This window comes from Neocloeon triangulifer, unplaced genomic scaffold (assembly GCF_031216515.1).
Source record: "Neocloeon triangulifer isolate White Clay Creek 2 clone unplaced genomic scaffold, ASM3121651v1 ptg000004l, whole genome shotgun sequence".
Taxonomy (NCBI): Eukaryota; Metazoa; Arthropoda; class Insecta; order Ephemeroptera; family Baetidae; genus Neocloeon; species Neocloeon triangulifer.
Window position 1 is genome coordinate 1614227 of NW_026775547.1, and position 15107 is coordinate 1629333.

The following is a 15107-nucleotide window of genomic DNA, read 5'->3' on the forward strand; positions in this document are numbered from 1 at the left end:
CGTATAGTTTACGCGCTAAATATGAATTGGCAAAATCAACGTGTCGAGAAAGTCTGATTTGTTTACTTTCTGTTCTATTTCGATTTTCGATCTTCGATGTGCCTATTTTTTGTATTATTCCACAGACTGTTCTAGCTTCAGGAATCTGAAATATTTTCATACGTAAGCTTATTATTAATCCGTTGGATTATTATTTCAAATCAACCTGTACTCAAAATAATATTATTTCAGAAAGTCGAAAGGTGAATAAAATTATTCGAGAGAGCAGCCTGGAACTGTTTGCGTTGGTTCATATACCTATGTACTGCACAGAGCATAACGAGAAAGGAATTACGCTTACTAAGAACCATGATTTATTGTATAGCTTGCGGTTGTAGATATCAAGTCGGATGTCAAAAGAAATTTCACTTGTAAGTATTTGTTGTGCGAGTTTGAAGTTGTGATTTAGGATTTGTTGATTTCTATGGCCTCGTCTGACATATCACTCTGTCTGTATCTGGTCATTAAATTGTATTTTTGGTATTTTTATGAATATTTTTGAAACCCTTTTTTTCTTTTGTTTAGTAAAATATTATGTTTAACATTATTATTCTATTAGGTCCAAATAATTTTACTGTAATTTATTTCATTAAAAACTTTAATACTATATATATTTCTTTTTTAAACTTCCATTTCTATATCATGTGTCTTGGACATTTAATCTGCTAATTAATCATTCATGGAATAAATTAGATTGTGCTGAATTTTTGTTTTGTTTTGTAAGATTGCTACTTTTTACAGATTACCCCGCCTTCAGTCAATACAAGAGAAATGGAAAGACTTCATCCGATTAGCTTGGGGATCTGCTTGGGAAGAACCTAGGATCTGGGGTAGGAGGCATGTCTGCGCAGACCACTTTGACAAGACGGATTACAGCGTTGATAAAATTGGCTATCTAAAGGAAAATGCCGTGCCACACATTATGAAGGCAGAAAATGATCTCAGCACTATTCGAATCAGGAGGAAATCAAAAGATACAAGCCCAAAGCAGCGTGTTCCTACAAAACCAAAAGTAAATGATAATAGCTAGGGTTTTAATCTGGTTTAAAAGTTAAATATTAATATATGTCTTTTTCATTTGCAGTTAACTGAGAAACCTGCTGGCCCAGATTACATGAGTATTACAGAAGGTGAAATGCAGACGGAGCCAGTAGAATTTCCAGCAATGATCAACGATTTAGATTCACCTCTCCAAAAGAATATTCTTGTGGCAGCCATGGATAGTTTCAAGAAAAAGATTGAATATCTTGAAATGGCCTCAAAACAGCCTCTAACAAAATCTGAATGTACAACACTCGAACAACTCAAGAAGAACGTCAGAGATTTGAATGAGCGACTCCAGCAGTGGGCTCTTGGAATGATGACTGAAGAAGTAGTCTTTCCTGAAAAGCATACCCAAGTGTCTGAATTTGTGCAGGCTGAGTACCTTCTGTTAAAAGCGGAAGGAAAGCTAGCCAAAATTCAAGTCCAAAACAGGGAGGCCAAGCTGAAGACAATGAGAGAAGAAATAAAAGATGCTGAGAAGAGAGCTGAGGAGGCTGAAAGAAAACTCGCAGAAATGATTTTGGCTGAACAAAAACAAATTGACGGCTCTGACATCAAAGAGTTGAGAGGAAAAGTGAAAGAAGCTGAAAGGAAAGTCCATTCAGTTCAACAACAAAATGAAAAATTGAGACTGAAATTGGACGAGATGTCAAAGATTTATAAAGCTAAACAAGCTGAGCCAGGCGTAGCAGAATTAAGGGCTGCAAATGAAAAATTGGAATTCCAACTTTCACTAGCTCACAATACAAGCGAAGAATTGAAGTTCCAACTCACGCTGGCTGAGGTGCAGAGCAGCGCCAAAATTAAGGTCCTCAACTTAAAATTGAATGCTGCTAATAAGGAGCTTGCCAATAGATACAAGATTATTCAAAAGGAGAGAAAGAAGCAGCAACAAATGGAGATTCCAAGGAGAATCAGGACATCAAAAGTAGTAAAAACCAAGGTAGAATCAAAGCAAATAAGAAGATTTGCCAGCAAAATTGTTTTGCCGTTTGGCTGTGTCAATCCCAATGCTCCTTTAGTTCCAATGGATGTGAATGGAGAGACTTTGGAGCCATCAGTTGTAATCATGTTGCCTATTAAATCAGAAGATAACCTGTAAATTAAACATTTTGTAAAGCCATACAGGGTCAGTCTGCTGAATACGGCATATATTTTTCCCAAGTAACTCAATAAAATCATATGTGATTGATAAAAATACCGAAAAATATCAGATATGCATATTATATCATTAACTGACATATCATAATTATTTTGCATTATAAACAACAGTAAATAAAAACAATGATTTTGGTTAATAAGGATTAAGCATTGCTTTTAATTTAATAATAAAAAAAAAATCGAAAAAAAATCACTCTTCTCAACATTAATATTTATTTGATTTATTTCACAGGTAATTGTTAGTGTGCGTGTGCGTGTTTTTTCTGTTCAAATTAGCGCAAATTAGTGTAGGTAGAGTAGTGTTTTGTTTGTGTTGTAAAGTGTAAAGCAGTTTCAGAGGGGTTTCGCACAGTTTCATTAAATCCACGGAAAAACCTCTTAAAAAAAATTAATGTTTATATTAGCATAGCATCATTTCCCTCTGTCAGTGCGGGCGCATTGATCCTCGCAGAATTTGAATTTCGCGGCATTTTAACATTTTTTCCCTTGTTGCGATTGGTGACTCGGATTAACTTCATTTGTTTCTGATTTGTTTACAACAGCATGAGAAACATTGGATAAGTTTAAGTTTCTCTGTTTGGAAAATCTAAATAAATAGATTATTAATAAGCTGAAGGCAGTAATTAATCTACAGGTGCGTAGCTTAAGATTTAATCAAACCCATTATTTCTACTTTATAGCAAAATTTAAGCATTTTTCTTGCTCTTCAAACGAAACAAAAAAATAATATGCATACATCCATGCATAGAATGCCCTGGATTTTTTGCAGCAAATAATAATCGTTATGTACAATTATTTTAAGGATTTGTTGCTCGCTCAATTTTTATTAAGTTTTTATTTTTCTAGGTACATACAATGGACGAGCTGCAAAAGTTAGAGCAGCTTTCCTTGATATCCAAGGTCTGCACAGAGCTCGAAAACCATCTCGGCATGAGCGACAAGGACTTGGCCGAATTCATCATCGCTTTGGCTAAGAAAAATGCCACATTCCAGGCTTTCAAAAAGGCCCTGGCTGAAAATGGTGCAGATTTTTCTGTATGTTTGATTAAACTCAATGAATTTTTTTTACGTCTAAAATTGTTTCATCTTCTAGGACTCGTTGATAGGAAATTTGCTGCGCATCATTCAGCACATGACCAAATTTTCTATTGCAAAAGAAGTTGTGGATGAAAAGGTGGACAAAGATCTTCTTTCAAGCAACTTCCCCTGTCTGGCAATCCCGAATGACCCTGATTATTATCAGAAAAGTAAAGAAAAGTCTCCGAAGAAAGATGAAGAGGTTGTTGATGCTATGGCCGCTCTTTCAGCTCTTGCTCCTTCTATTAAGTATTCAAATCAATATTTGTTTTTAGCTAAAGTATCAATTAATAAAAAATTTCTCCAGAATTAAAGAAGAAGCTCCCGATGATGAAGATGACTCAAGGCGAGACAAAAAATCAAGTAGAAAGAGGAGTAGGAGTAGGGAACGTGACAGGAACAGAAGTAGAAGCAGAGACAGGGATAGAAATAGAAGCAGAGAAAGGGAAAGGAGGCGCAGTAGAGACAGGAGACGAAGCGGAGATCGACGTCGCAGTCGAAGCAGAGACAGAAGGCATCGGAGCAGAAGTGATGAAAGGAGGAGGGACAGAACTGACAGAAGACGCCCTAGAAGTCGAAGCCCCAAAAGGGAATTTGCTGGAAGAAACAGGAGCAGGAGTCGCTCTAAGGAAAAGGAGCTACCTGACGTCCCTATTCCAGGACAAGTAAGTAAAAAAATTATTAATTGTCAGATGATTTTAATTTAATTTTATTAATTTTCCAGATTTACAATGGAAAAGTAACTAATGTTGTGGCATTTGGTTGCTTTGTCCAATTGGAAGGAATTCGCAAGAGGTGGGAAGGCTTAGTGCATATTTCTCAACTGAGGAAAGAAGGTCGAGTTACAGAAACTTCAGAAGTAGTGCAACGGGGACAGAAAGTCAAAGTATGTATTTTATTTTTAAATTTAATGATCTATGGATATTAATTTCATACTTGGTTTAAAGGTGAAAGTTTTAACTTTTACTGGGCAGAAAGTCTCCTTGTCCATGAAAGAAGTCGATCAAGACACTGGTGAAGATCTCAACCCCTCAATAGTTTGGAAACCAGGGAAAGAAGGGTACAAAAATTATTCTTCGAGTCTAGAATTTTAATTAAGTTTTTAATTTTTAAAAATCTTAGAGAGGAGCTTATGAATAGAAATCCTGATTTGCCAGTCTCTTCTTTGGTTGATCAGTCGATGGCAAAGCCGAATGAAACTGGACGAGCTCGCAAAGTGCAGAGGATGACCTCCCCAGAAAGATGGGAAATCAAGCAGATGCTCTCTGCCAATTGCATAGACAAGTCAGAGCTTCCTGACTTTGACGAAGAGACTGGTTTGCTTCCCAAGGAAAATGAAGAGGAGGCTGACATAGAAATAGAGTTGGTTGAAGACGAACCTCCCTTCCTGCAGGGCCACGGACGAATGCTTCATGAGCTTAGTCCCGTTCGAATTGTGAAAAATCCTGACGGCTCTTTGGCGCAAGCTGCAATGATGCAATCTGCCCTGGCCAAGGAGCGGCGTGAAGTAAAAATGCTGCAAAGAGAGCAGGAGATGGACTCACAGGCCACGGGATCGAACAAAAATTGGACTGATCCATTACCTGAAGGTGAGATTCTCCCGATCAAAACCAAATAGACCAAATTTTATGTGATAACATTAATTTCAGAGGAGGATAAAAACCAAAGTGTGTCATCCCGAGGCATGGGTTTGATGACTCAGGACTTGCCAGAGTGGAAGAAACACGTCATCGGAGGCAAGAAGAGCTCTTTTGGTAAAAAGACAAACATGACCATTTTGGAGCAAAGGCAGAGCTTGCCCATTTACAAACTTAAAGATGACCTTATCAAAGTATGTAACAAGAAAAGTAAAAAATTTTCAGATCATTTTAATTAAAATTTTAGGCTGTTACCGACAACCAAATTCTTATTGTCATTGGTGAAACCGGCTCTGGAAAAACTACGCAAATTACACAGTACTTGGCTGAAGCTGGATTTACCAGCAGAGGTGTGTAGAATATTTTTTTTATTTTTTAAAGTGAATCTTATAATTATAATTAATATTGTCTGAAATTCACAGGAAAAATTGGCTGCACTCAACCTCGACGTGTGGCTGCTATGTCAGTTGCAAAGAGAGTGTCTGAAGAATTTGGTTGTCGTCTTGGCCAAGAAGTGGGCTACACCATTCGTTTTGAAGACTGCACAAGTCCTGAGACCGTCATCAAGTACATGACGGACGGCATGTTGCTGCGAGAGTGTTTAGTGGACATGGATTTGAAGAATTATTCGGTGATCATGTTGGATGAAGCTCACGAGAGGACCATCCACACCGACGTTCTTTTTGGTTGGTTGACTTAAAATTTGCATTATGTACATAAATAAATTAAAATCTGCTTTCAGGCTTATTGAAGCAATCTGTTCAAAAGAGGCCAGAGCTGAAGCTTATTGTGACTTCGGCAACATTGGACGCTGTCAAATTCTCACAGTACTTCTTTGAGGCGCCAATTTTCACAATTCCGGGAAGAACTTTCCCAGTTGAGGTTCTCTACACCAAAGAGCCGGAAACTGATTACTTAGATGCATCACTCATCACAGTCATGCAAATTCATTTGAGGTTTGTTTAAAAATAATTTTTTATTTCAGTCGGAGATTAAATTTATGAATTTTCAGAGAACCACCTGGAGACATTCTTCTTTTCCTCACTGGTCAGGAAGAAATCGACACTGCCTGTGAGATTTTGTATGAACGAATGAAGTCACTCGGACCCGACGTGCCAGAGCTGATCATTCTCCCTGTGTATTCTGCACTGCCATCAGAAATGCAAACCAGAATCTTTGATCCTGCACCTCCAGGCTCTCGAAAAGTGGTCATCGCCACCAACATTGCCGAAACATCTTTAACCATTGACGGCATCTACTATGTCGTTGATCCTGGTTTTGTCAAGCAGAAGGTCTACAGTTCCAAGACTGGAATGGACTCACTGGTGGTCACGCCAATCTCACAGGTAAGCTTACAGTTATTGTTCGTACCAAAATTTTAATTCTATATCAAATCAGGCCCAAGCTAAACAGAGGGCAGGTCGCGCTGGCCGAACAGGCCCAGGAAAAACCTATCGTCTCTACACAGAACGCGCCTATCGAGATGAAATGTTGCCAACTCCAGTCCCTGAAATTCAGCGCACAAATTTGGCCACCACAGTGCTGCAGTTGAAGACGATGGGCATTAATGATTTGATCCATTTCGATTTCATGGACGCACCTCCTGTTGAGTCCATGATTATGGCCTTGGAGCAGCTTCACTCTCTTTCGGCACTGGACAGTGAAGGCCTTCTTACCAGACTGGGCAGAAGGGTGAGTTTTGAAAAAATGGAATGACTTTTGCTGAATTTAAATTATGTCAATTATTTGCAGATGGCTGAATTCCCTCTTGAGCCCAACTTGTCAAAGTTGCTCATCATGTCTGTCCACTTGAACTGCTCCGATGAAGTTTTGACCATTGTGTCCATGCTGTCCGTTCAAAATGTGTTTTACCGGCCAAAAGATAAGCAGGCCCTTGCTGACCAAAAGAAGGCCAAATTCAACCAGGCGGAAGGCGACCACATCACTCTTTTGTCAGTTTACAACTCATGGAAAGCTAACAAATTTTCCAACGCCTGGTGTTATGAGAACTTCGTACAGATCCGAACTCTGAAACGGGCGCAGGACGTCCGAAAACAACTTCTCGGTATTATGGACAGGTATATTAAAATAAATAATTTAAAAACAAATTATTCTAACCCTTATTAATATCAGGCATAAACTGGACGTTGTGTCATGTGGAAAAAATACTGTCAATGTGCAAAAAGCAATTTGCTCCGGCTTCTTCCGAAATGCAGCAAAAAAGGATCCGCAGGAAGGTTATCGCACACTGGTTGACAGTCAGGTGGTGTTCATCCATCCCTCAAGCTCCTTATTTAACAGGCAGCCAGAATGGTATATTATTTTATAAAACAAATTGACCAGTTTTCTTAAACATTGATTTTTAGGGTAATTTATCACGAGCTGGTGCAAACGACCAAGGAGTACATGCGCGAAGTGACTGCCATAGATCCAAAGTGGCTTGTCGAGTATGCGCCCTCGTTCTTCAAGTTCTCTGACCCGACCAAGCTGAGCAAGTTCAAGAAGAACCAAAGACTGGAGCCGCTGTACAACAAGTATGAGGAGCCAAATGCTTGGCGTATCTCTCGCGTCAGGAGGAGGCGGAACTGAAGACCTGCTGTGGCTGTTGTTTTCAAGGTCAATAAAATACATCTTTTTATAATATCCAGACCAAACTCCAGCTTCTCATTTTCCAATGCTATAAATTAATTTATTTCTTTTTATAATAAATTAGATTTTTTATTAGAAATAATAATGGCATGAGTAGTTAGCAGTCATTTTCCAACACGACGATAATTTTGATCTCGCTGTTGACTTCCTCTTCTCTTAGTCCGGTTCTGAGCCGCTTTCTGCGCTGCCTTTTGCGCCGCCTGTTTTCTTCTCTCTATGGCAGCCTCGCGATTTTTTTGCGTGTTCGGGAACCCTTGAGCAAACGGCGGATTTGCGTTTGTTGTTAAGTAATACTCTCCGCGCGCTCTGCAATTTTTTTTTTTAATTTCTTTATCATAATTATTAATGTCAACTTACGAGTGTGGACAGTCTTCACCCATTAGAATGTAGTCGCTGTCCTTGGATTCGCACAGCCCGAATAAGTAGGAAAAAAAATTGGCGCACCGCGACGCGTAGAATCCCTTTTCCGTAATTATGGACTCTATGAAGTAGGGGGTGACTTTGGTGTGATCACATGAGAGTGTTTCTGTAGACAAATTATTAAATTGAAATATATCTCCAGCAATAAAGTTAAAAAAAAACGTACGAAAAATTGTGCCTCCGCAACCAGGCTGAGAGGTGCCGCCGTTGACATAGAAATCAGCATGGCCATTCGGGCCCCACTGGCCGAGAATTCCAGCGCCTGTATGAATTATATCCACAAAATGGGCATCAGACGCGTCTAAATCTCTGGAGCTATTTGAGCCTTGATAAAACACAACGGACGGATCCAGCCCTAAAATTAATTTACAAATTATTTTAAATTTTACTTTTTTCATTGCTTAAAATAAAAAATATAATTACTTATTTTGAAAATAAATCTCAATAATAAATACCTGTAATTCGTCCAATTTTTCCAAAATTAATGTAGTTGGCCGCAAGTCCTGCAATGTGGGCTCCGACGCTGTAGCCGACGAGGTGCAGCGAGTCGGGTGGGGTCCCGCTGACTTGGTCCAGGTAGTAAAGCAATTGGGCGATGCAGCGTGCGCAAAAACGAGGCCCCCAGCCAATTTGACTCAGACACGGCTCCTTAACTAGCGTGCCGTAGTCGACAATGATGATATTGTATTCGCCGCGAATAAAGTAAGCTGCGCGGAGAAAACAAAAGGAGAATTAGAATGAAAATCGGCCGATTGTGAACATTTTCACTCTCCACTGCCGCCGACGTGATCTTGATCATGAAAACACGAAAACCAGTCTCGCGAAACTGCTCATCGCGCGCTACAGCAATTTCACTTTTTTCTCACCTTCTCTCATGTCCGGACTGGGAGATAAATTCCTGCCGCCACCGAAGCCGTGGATGACCACCTTGGTCGGGTTCTTCACGTTGAAATGAGAGGCCACCAAAGACATAGGGTCGTTCACGTCTATTAGATCAGGATCGTTTTGCGTCTCCCTTTGAAAAAAGAAATTAGAAAATTAATTTCAATTTCAATCAATTAATATTTTTTTTTTTTTATAAAAAAAATAATTAAATTTTAAAATTAATAACTTAAAAATGTTTTGTTGTTACAAACCTGGTGTAAAGATAAAATTTGATCCGTGGGTGCGGACAAGTGTATGGTTTGTCAACGCATGAACCGGTGATGAACAGGTCAGTGACGGTTTGAGGCTTTTTGTTTGCATCAATCGCATTGTTGTTTTGTCTCTGTGGCCTTTTATTGGTACGAGTGGTATTATTTGCTGTAAATATAAAATACATTTTCGTCATCAATAAACAGCAATATATGAAAAATATATTTTAAAATCTTCTCCAATACTTTATTTTTGAATATATAAATTTAATTAAAAAAACTTTCCGACCAAAATGCGTTAACTTTTGTGGAAAATAAAACTAGTTGTTTTTAATTACCACCAACAAAATTAAATTTATTTGAAGTTAAATTAAATCATACAATTAATGCAACCTATCCACTCTCTTTTTAAGAATTATTTGTAGAAAACAAACTTTAACATTTTTCGGGATATTTTTATTTTTAAAATTGCAATTGTTCAAACTTGAAACTAGGGCAGGTTACAAAAATTTGGCCGACGTTAATAAAAAATTATCTAATTCGCATAATTTGTCTGCGTCAGATTTCTTTACATAACACTGTTTTTGTGTGTTTCGTAATACACGCGGCGCGCGCGTCAAAATTTTCACAACCGCGCGTCGCCCGAAGACAAACGCTATTATTTTTTGCTCTCTGCACCTTTTGTTCAGCAGGAAGCGCGAGGCACACGTGCGTTTGCGACTTCGCATCTCTCTTTCTAAAGGAAATAAATTAACTATTAATTTATCCACAAGCAAAAGTCGACGATGACAAAACACGTTACATCCGCGGCGGTTTTCCCCGAGCGACTCAACGCAAAAATAACGTGTATGGTATTTGCGTATTCACAGATGAGATCGAGCGGTGCGTGATCTGTGAAAGTGTTTTCTCGGCGCCGGGCACTGGAAAGAAACTCTTGTGGCATTATATTTTCAAGAGAATGAAAATAAAAAAATTATGAGAATTGCGGCAATAATACTTATACGAAATTTCCTTTGTACAGTGGCTTTTACCAGAAAAAAAAACTTGTTCGCTTTTTTAAATTCAACCCAACTTGTAGGCATGACCGGGAATTAAAGTTCTTCTTCCATAATTTTACTGTTTAGTCTGTCATTTAACGGTGCGGTGGATAGTGTAATGCGGACAATTGCTGGTAACCGCGATGCAAAGAAGCTTTCTATAAAGTATGAGGGTGATCTGGATTTTAATATTCTTTATGAAGGTCTTTTAAAAGTAGTTTGTGAACAATTCACTGCAATCGCAACCTCAAGCCGTTTTAAGTCACAAAATATAACTATAATTTCTATATTGATTAAATCTATAGATGTAAAAAATACCAATTATTATTATTCTCCCTCTAGCAACAACCTTTTTTCTATTATTTATTTTACTCTTTAATGTATAAAAAAATTTAAATTTGCAGAAATGTGCCAAAAATAGCAGATGTCTGCTAAAAGGCCCAACGTCAAAAGAAAAGAGAGACACGGTGTACTAAAAATTAAAATAAATATTATTAAAATTTAAATTATAGCCCACGTTTACCACAGTTTACTTCATTATTTTCAGAATTATGCAAATGAAATGAGTTGAATAACATAAAAAAAAAATCATTGATGGCACAGTTTTCTATATTTTAGTAGTCAATATTTTCCACGGTCTCCACGGCAATGACATTTTAAGGCTTTGTAAATAAATTAAAGTGACAATAAGCTTGCCTTGAAATAAATAGCGCGTATACAAAAAGCTCTATGACTTGACGTTTTTGAACTATGGCAGGTCGCCAGAAAGAAGAGAAAAAGCGAGAGTAGAATACTTCTGCATTACATGGCGAATTCGAGAAACTTCAACTTAAAAGAAATCTTTATAAAGAAACAGGTTTGAAAGACTTACGTAGAGCACTGATTTGTCCAGCTAGAGCGGCCACCGCGACCAAAACCAAAATCCGAGTTTCCATGTCCGATGCACCGTTTTTCGACACTGACCTCGAAAGCGGTGCACGTGCTTTTGATTGACACGAGAAATGCGCCGACTCCGGCCGTTCAAGTCTCTTCTTCTTTCTCCGCCGACACTCTCTGGCTTCACTGCAAAAGTGAAAGTTGCGTATTACTCTATTTGCTTCAGCGCTCTTGAGGAGAGATTGAGAGTCGCGAGACGTGGTGGGTGCTCGAGTAGAGGGAGTGTTTGTTTCGGACGCACACTCTTGATTAATATAAATGGAAATAAAAATTACACGGCAAACTGCAAAAAGCATCGCAAGAACAAAATGTAAGAAGTTTAGAACAGGAGCTTGTCGCCCTTGAAAAAAGCCAGTCTCGATCGACATGATCAACCAACGCCCTTCTGCGAGAATAAAAACAGGAACAAGCAACTTCTTTTTTTACCTCGTCTGTCACGCTTGATTTTTTACATAGGACTTTTTATTGGAATTTATTCTTGATAAAAGATTTTCAAAGTGGTGTTGATAATTTAATTTTATTTGAAATTTAAAACTTGTTAATCTGAACTTTTGTGAAATGCGCTTTTGATCAAATATCAAAGGTTTATAAATTATGGAAATTAAGAAGTCGGGCTTTTCCTCGTTGTATCGTTGTAGTTTTTATTCAAAAACAAAATGATTTAAAAAAACAATTTTTACAACGAGGAAAAGCCCGACTTCTTCATTTACATGATCATCTCCTCGAGTGTCAACTTTTTCAAAGTTTATAAATTAATATGACAGTCATATTAATCAATGAAATCCAGTTTTTACTTTCACGTATATATATGTAATTCCACTTTAAAACCTGACATAGTGTGTTGAAAGTTGAGAATGACGTTGCAAACTTTACCAATGCCGTATTCGCGTACATTAAGCTTAAATTTGACAAGAAAAGGTGCTAATCCCACCTGCCAAGTAGTTTTTGCCCTTTTTTGCGTCCTTCACTGTTCGCGTGAAATTTCTTGCCGCCTGTTTTAACTCTGGTCAGATAGTTGACGCTACCATTGAGCAGATGACGCCACCAACTTGACTTTTAGAATCCTCTATCAAGTACCCAAATCTTTCATTCATTCCCATCCTCGGTTTAATTAAGGCGCGTTCTCTTGCAACAACAAGATAAATCACCAACATGTTATAGTATGAATATTTATTTAATATACGTACTGTATTACTGTATTTTTTTATAAATTAATGCAACTAAATAAAAATAGCTAAAATCTTCAGTTTGGATCTGGTTTGGATTGAATTGCGTTGCAAATACAATACATAATATTTGCAGTGTCAGTTTTTTTTAGTTTTTTTTTTATAAATAATGTTAAATTTTTTGAAATAATTATTTACTTTAAATTTAATATTGTATTAATATATGATTTAATTTAAAATAATTCACTATATATTGATTTTTTTTCATTTTCTTTGTTCGCAATTTTGCCGAATATTTTAGTGCATTGAATTTTTCAAAAGACTAAACTTTTAATTCGAAATAAAATAAAAATCACTCGCTCTAAAATAGACTAGAATCTCTTTTTATTTCCCCTGCCTGGGATGTACTTTGGAGATTAAGATATTGAGGTTCCACTACGGTTGCGCTCCAGTGTACTCACTTGAGAAGAAGTGTAACATCGGAATGGACATAAAACTCGCCCTCATCGTGACCCTAACACGAAAAAATGTGGCCCTTGGGAAATCAGCTGATCAGACCGCATGCCCATTTGTGAAAAGAAAACCCTTTTTCGTCGTGCTTTAGTGTCTCTATGCGGTAGAGACAGTGTCGCAAAAAGCACAAGTCTTTATTGGCAAGGATGTAGTTTTTCCGTGTCTCATCAGTCATCACTAATGAATGAACTTGTCTAGTTTGAAATGGAATAGAAATCGATTGGTTTGCTATAAACGATGTTTAAATTCAATGAAATAACGGAATTTATTATGAATTAATTTCTTGATTTCAGATTTAATAAATTCTCTTTTTTTTGCAAATTTTGATGAAAACCAACTACCAAATTTCTCATATTTAAAATTGAACGCTTCAAAATATGATATTAATTTTTTTTATAACTTGATATGTTTGTATTGAAAAGCAAAAGAGTATTCTATTCTGTCTTAATAAAATAAAAATATATTTAAGCTTAAGAAAAAAACTGAGGGAGATGCAAATTGATTTTAAATGGCGAGATTAGCGTTGCTAAATTTGCTAAGCTAGCAAGCTAAGCGATGGCTTAGCAAAATTAGCGTTGCTAAATTCGCTAGTGTAGCTAACTTAGCGACTGCTTAGCAAAATTAGCGTTGCTAAATTCGCTAGGGTAGCTAACTTAGCAAACTTAGCGAATGCTTAGCGAAATTAGCGTCGCTAAATTCGCTAGGGTTGCTAATTTAGCAAACTTAGCGAATGCTTAGCAAAATTAGCGTTGCTAAATTCGCTAGGGTAGCTAACTTAGCAAACTTAGCGAATGCTTAGCAAAATTAGCGTTGCTAAATTCGCTAGGGTTGCTAATTTAGCTAACTTAGCGAAATTAGCGTTGCTTAATTCGCTAAGGTTGCTAATTTAGCAAACTTAGCGAATGCTTAGCAAAATTAGCGTTGCTAAATTCGCTAGGGTAGCTAACTTAGCAAACTTAGCGACTGCTTAGCAAAATTAGCGTTGCTAAATTCGCTAGGGTTGCTATTTTAGCTAACTTAGCGAATTCTTAGCAAAATTAGCGATTTTCTTAGCAAAAATAGCGTTGCTAAATTTGCTAGGGTAGCTAACTTAGCAAACTTAGCGAATGCTTAGCAAAATTAGCGTTGCTAAATTCGCTAGGGTAGCTAACTTGGCAAACTTAGCGAATGCTTAGCAAAATTAGCTCCTAGCCATCTAAAATGTGTCATTTGAGGCTAAAATCATTAAACCGAGACGAAACTTCTACCATGCTACAAAAAATGTTGCATGGCAATGTTGCATTTATAAAAGTTTTCAGAGTATTTAATTCAGTTTCAATATCTTCTCTCTTTTACGATCTTTTGTGTTATTTAAATATTATAATTCCACTTTAAAAAAATTAACTTCCTTTTTGTTTATTTCTTTTCAAGTTATTCTTGCAAGCATATAATTTTTTTTTTATTATTATCGCAAAACGTCGAGCTTGAGTAAAGTTGGAGTCAAGAGTGTATGCAGAGTATTTTGATAAAAATTTCAACGCACTGCGCCTCCCTCGGAAGATAGCATCAAAATTTCACGATCCCTTTGATATGCAGAGCGCAGGATTTGTGTATTATTTAGAGAAAGCAGCTCGGCCGTCGTCTCTGTGCGCTCCGCTCCCTGCTATTATCTTTAATCAAACAGTGCCTGAATAAATCATCAGCCGGCTGCCATTCAGGTTGTCCGACCTTTGAAGCGTGCGTTTTTGTCTGCGTAATTAGCTGCTCTCCCGGAAAGAGAGGCGCTAATCCAAATTTTATCCGCGGAAGAGCGGAAAGGGCATCAATAAATAATCACCCCCTCCCTATACGTATCACCAATAGGGCGAATTTTTTTGGAAAAGCCTGTGAAAAATAACATTTAATCTGGGATAATAAAGGAACAAACAGATGGTGCAATTGAATTCGTCAATTTGAGCCGAGTGATGAATTTTCGTGCAGAGGGACAAATTAAAATAAATTAATTCAAAATGGCAGTCTAATTAATTCACATGCTGCAATTTGAAAAATCCGAAATTGCCAGAGAAATTGAATTTATGACTCGGCTGCACAAGTTCAAACACAGTGGACAGCATGGACACGTAAATGAAAACTATTATAGTGCCGCCGTATAATTTTCTATGCGCTGCAAACCGATCCGCACGCGCGCGCATTTGCATTAAATATTCAATTTAAATGCCAGAGGAAATAAAAGGGAGCGTGTGTGTATAAAAATGCAAAAAGGAACGGTTATTGCACGTGGAGAGCGAATATTTTCACATTTTTCGGCCGTGGCCA

At 37.5% G+C, this 15107-nt stretch overlaps 3 protein-coding genes across 4 annotated transcripts; 2 read left to right on the forward strand and 1 right to left on the reverse strand.

Annotated features, from left to right (window-relative positions):
- Position 1: 1 nt before the first annotated feature.
- On the forward strand, positions 2–2374 carry LOC132193389 (uncharacterized). Of its 2 annotated transcripts, none has more exons than XM_059614028.1 (4): positions 2–162; positions 232–410; positions 781–1051; positions 1124–2374. In XM_059614028.1, the coding sequence occupies exons 2-4, from the start codon at positions 349–351 to the stop codon at positions 2183–2185; spliced, it is 1395 nt and encodes a 464-aa protein (XP_059470011.1). In that variant the 5' UTR covers positions 2–162; positions 232–348; the 3' UTR covers positions 2186–2374. The 2 variants fall into 2 exon arrangements, with proteins under 2 accessions (XP_059470011.1, XP_059470012.1); XM_059614029.1 differs by having other exon boundaries at positions 33–162; positions 236–410.
- A 367-nt stretch (positions 2375–2741) lies between these two features.
- Positions 2742–7629, forward strand: LOC132193388 (ATP-dependent RNA helicase DHX8). Its single transcript, XM_059614027.1, has 16 exons — positions 2742–2878; positions 3091–3279; positions 3338–3570; positions 3629–3986; positions 4046–4207; positions 4269–4381; positions 4444–4910; positions 4971–5152; positions 5206–5308; positions 5381–5644; positions 5701–5914; positions 5971–6304; positions 6357–6650; positions 6711–7036; positions 7092–7271; positions 7325–7629. Exons 2-16 carry the CDS (start codon positions 3100–3102, stop codon positions 7545–7547), a joined length of 3633 nt encoding a protein of 1210 aa, XP_059470010.1. The 5' UTR covers positions 2742–2878; positions 3091–3099; the 3' UTR covers positions 7548–7629.
- On the reverse strand, positions 7628–12083 carry LOC132193391 (pancreatic lipase-related protein 2-like). The gene is made up of 8 exons (XM_059614030.1): positions 12065–12083; positions 11069–11259; positions 9164–9329; positions 8894–9042; positions 8483–8734; positions 8194–8382; positions 7965–8133; positions 7628–7913 (listed from the first exon to the last, which is right to left on the reverse strand). The coding sequence occupies exons 2-8, from the start codon at positions 11130–11132 to the stop codon at positions 7712–7714; spliced, it is 1191 nt and encodes a 396-aa protein (XP_059470013.1). The 5' UTR covers positions 11133–11259; positions 12065–12083; the 3' UTR covers positions 7628–7711.
- Positions 12084–15107: the final 3024 nt, after the last annotated feature.

Bases quoted from the DNA above. Each gene is read 5' to 3' on its own strand.
- LOC132193389 (XM_059614028.1), top strand. From the start codon at position 349: ATGATTTATTGTATAGCTTGCGGTTGTAGATATCAAGTCGGATGTCAA. The intron at 411-780 runs GTAAGTATTTGT...TACTTTTTACAG, and splicing joins TGTCAAAAGAAATTTCACTT to ATTACCCCGCCTTCAGTCAA. The intron at 1,052-1,123 runs GTAAATGATAAT...TTTCATTTGCAG, and splicing joins GTGTTCCTACAAAACCAAAA to TTAACTGAGAAACCTGCTGG.
- LOC132193388 (XM_059614027.1), top strand. From the start codon at position 3,100: ATGGACGAGCTGCAAAAGTTAGAGCAGCTTTCCTTGATATCCAAGGTC. The intron at 5,309-5,380 runs GTGTGTAGAATA...TGAAATTCACAG, and splicing joins AGCTGGATTTACCAGCAGAG to GAAAAATTGGCTGCACTCAA. The intron at 5,645-5,700 runs GTTGGTTGACTT...ATCTGCTTTCAG, and splicing joins CCACACCGACGTTCTTTTTG to GCTTATTGAAGCAATCTGTT.
- LOC132193391 (XM_059614030.1), bottom strand. From the start codon at position 11,132: ATGGAAACTCGGATTTTGGTTTTGGTCGCGGTGGCCGCTCTAGCTGGA. The intron at 9,330-11,068 runs GTAAGTCTTTCA...TTATATTTACAG, and splicing joins TGGACAAATCAGTGCTCTAC to CAAATAATACCACTCGTACC. The intron at 8,735-8,893 runs GTGAGAAAAAAG...TTCTCCGCGCAG, and splicing joins CAGTCCGGACATGAGAGAAG to CTTACTTTATTCGCGGCGAA.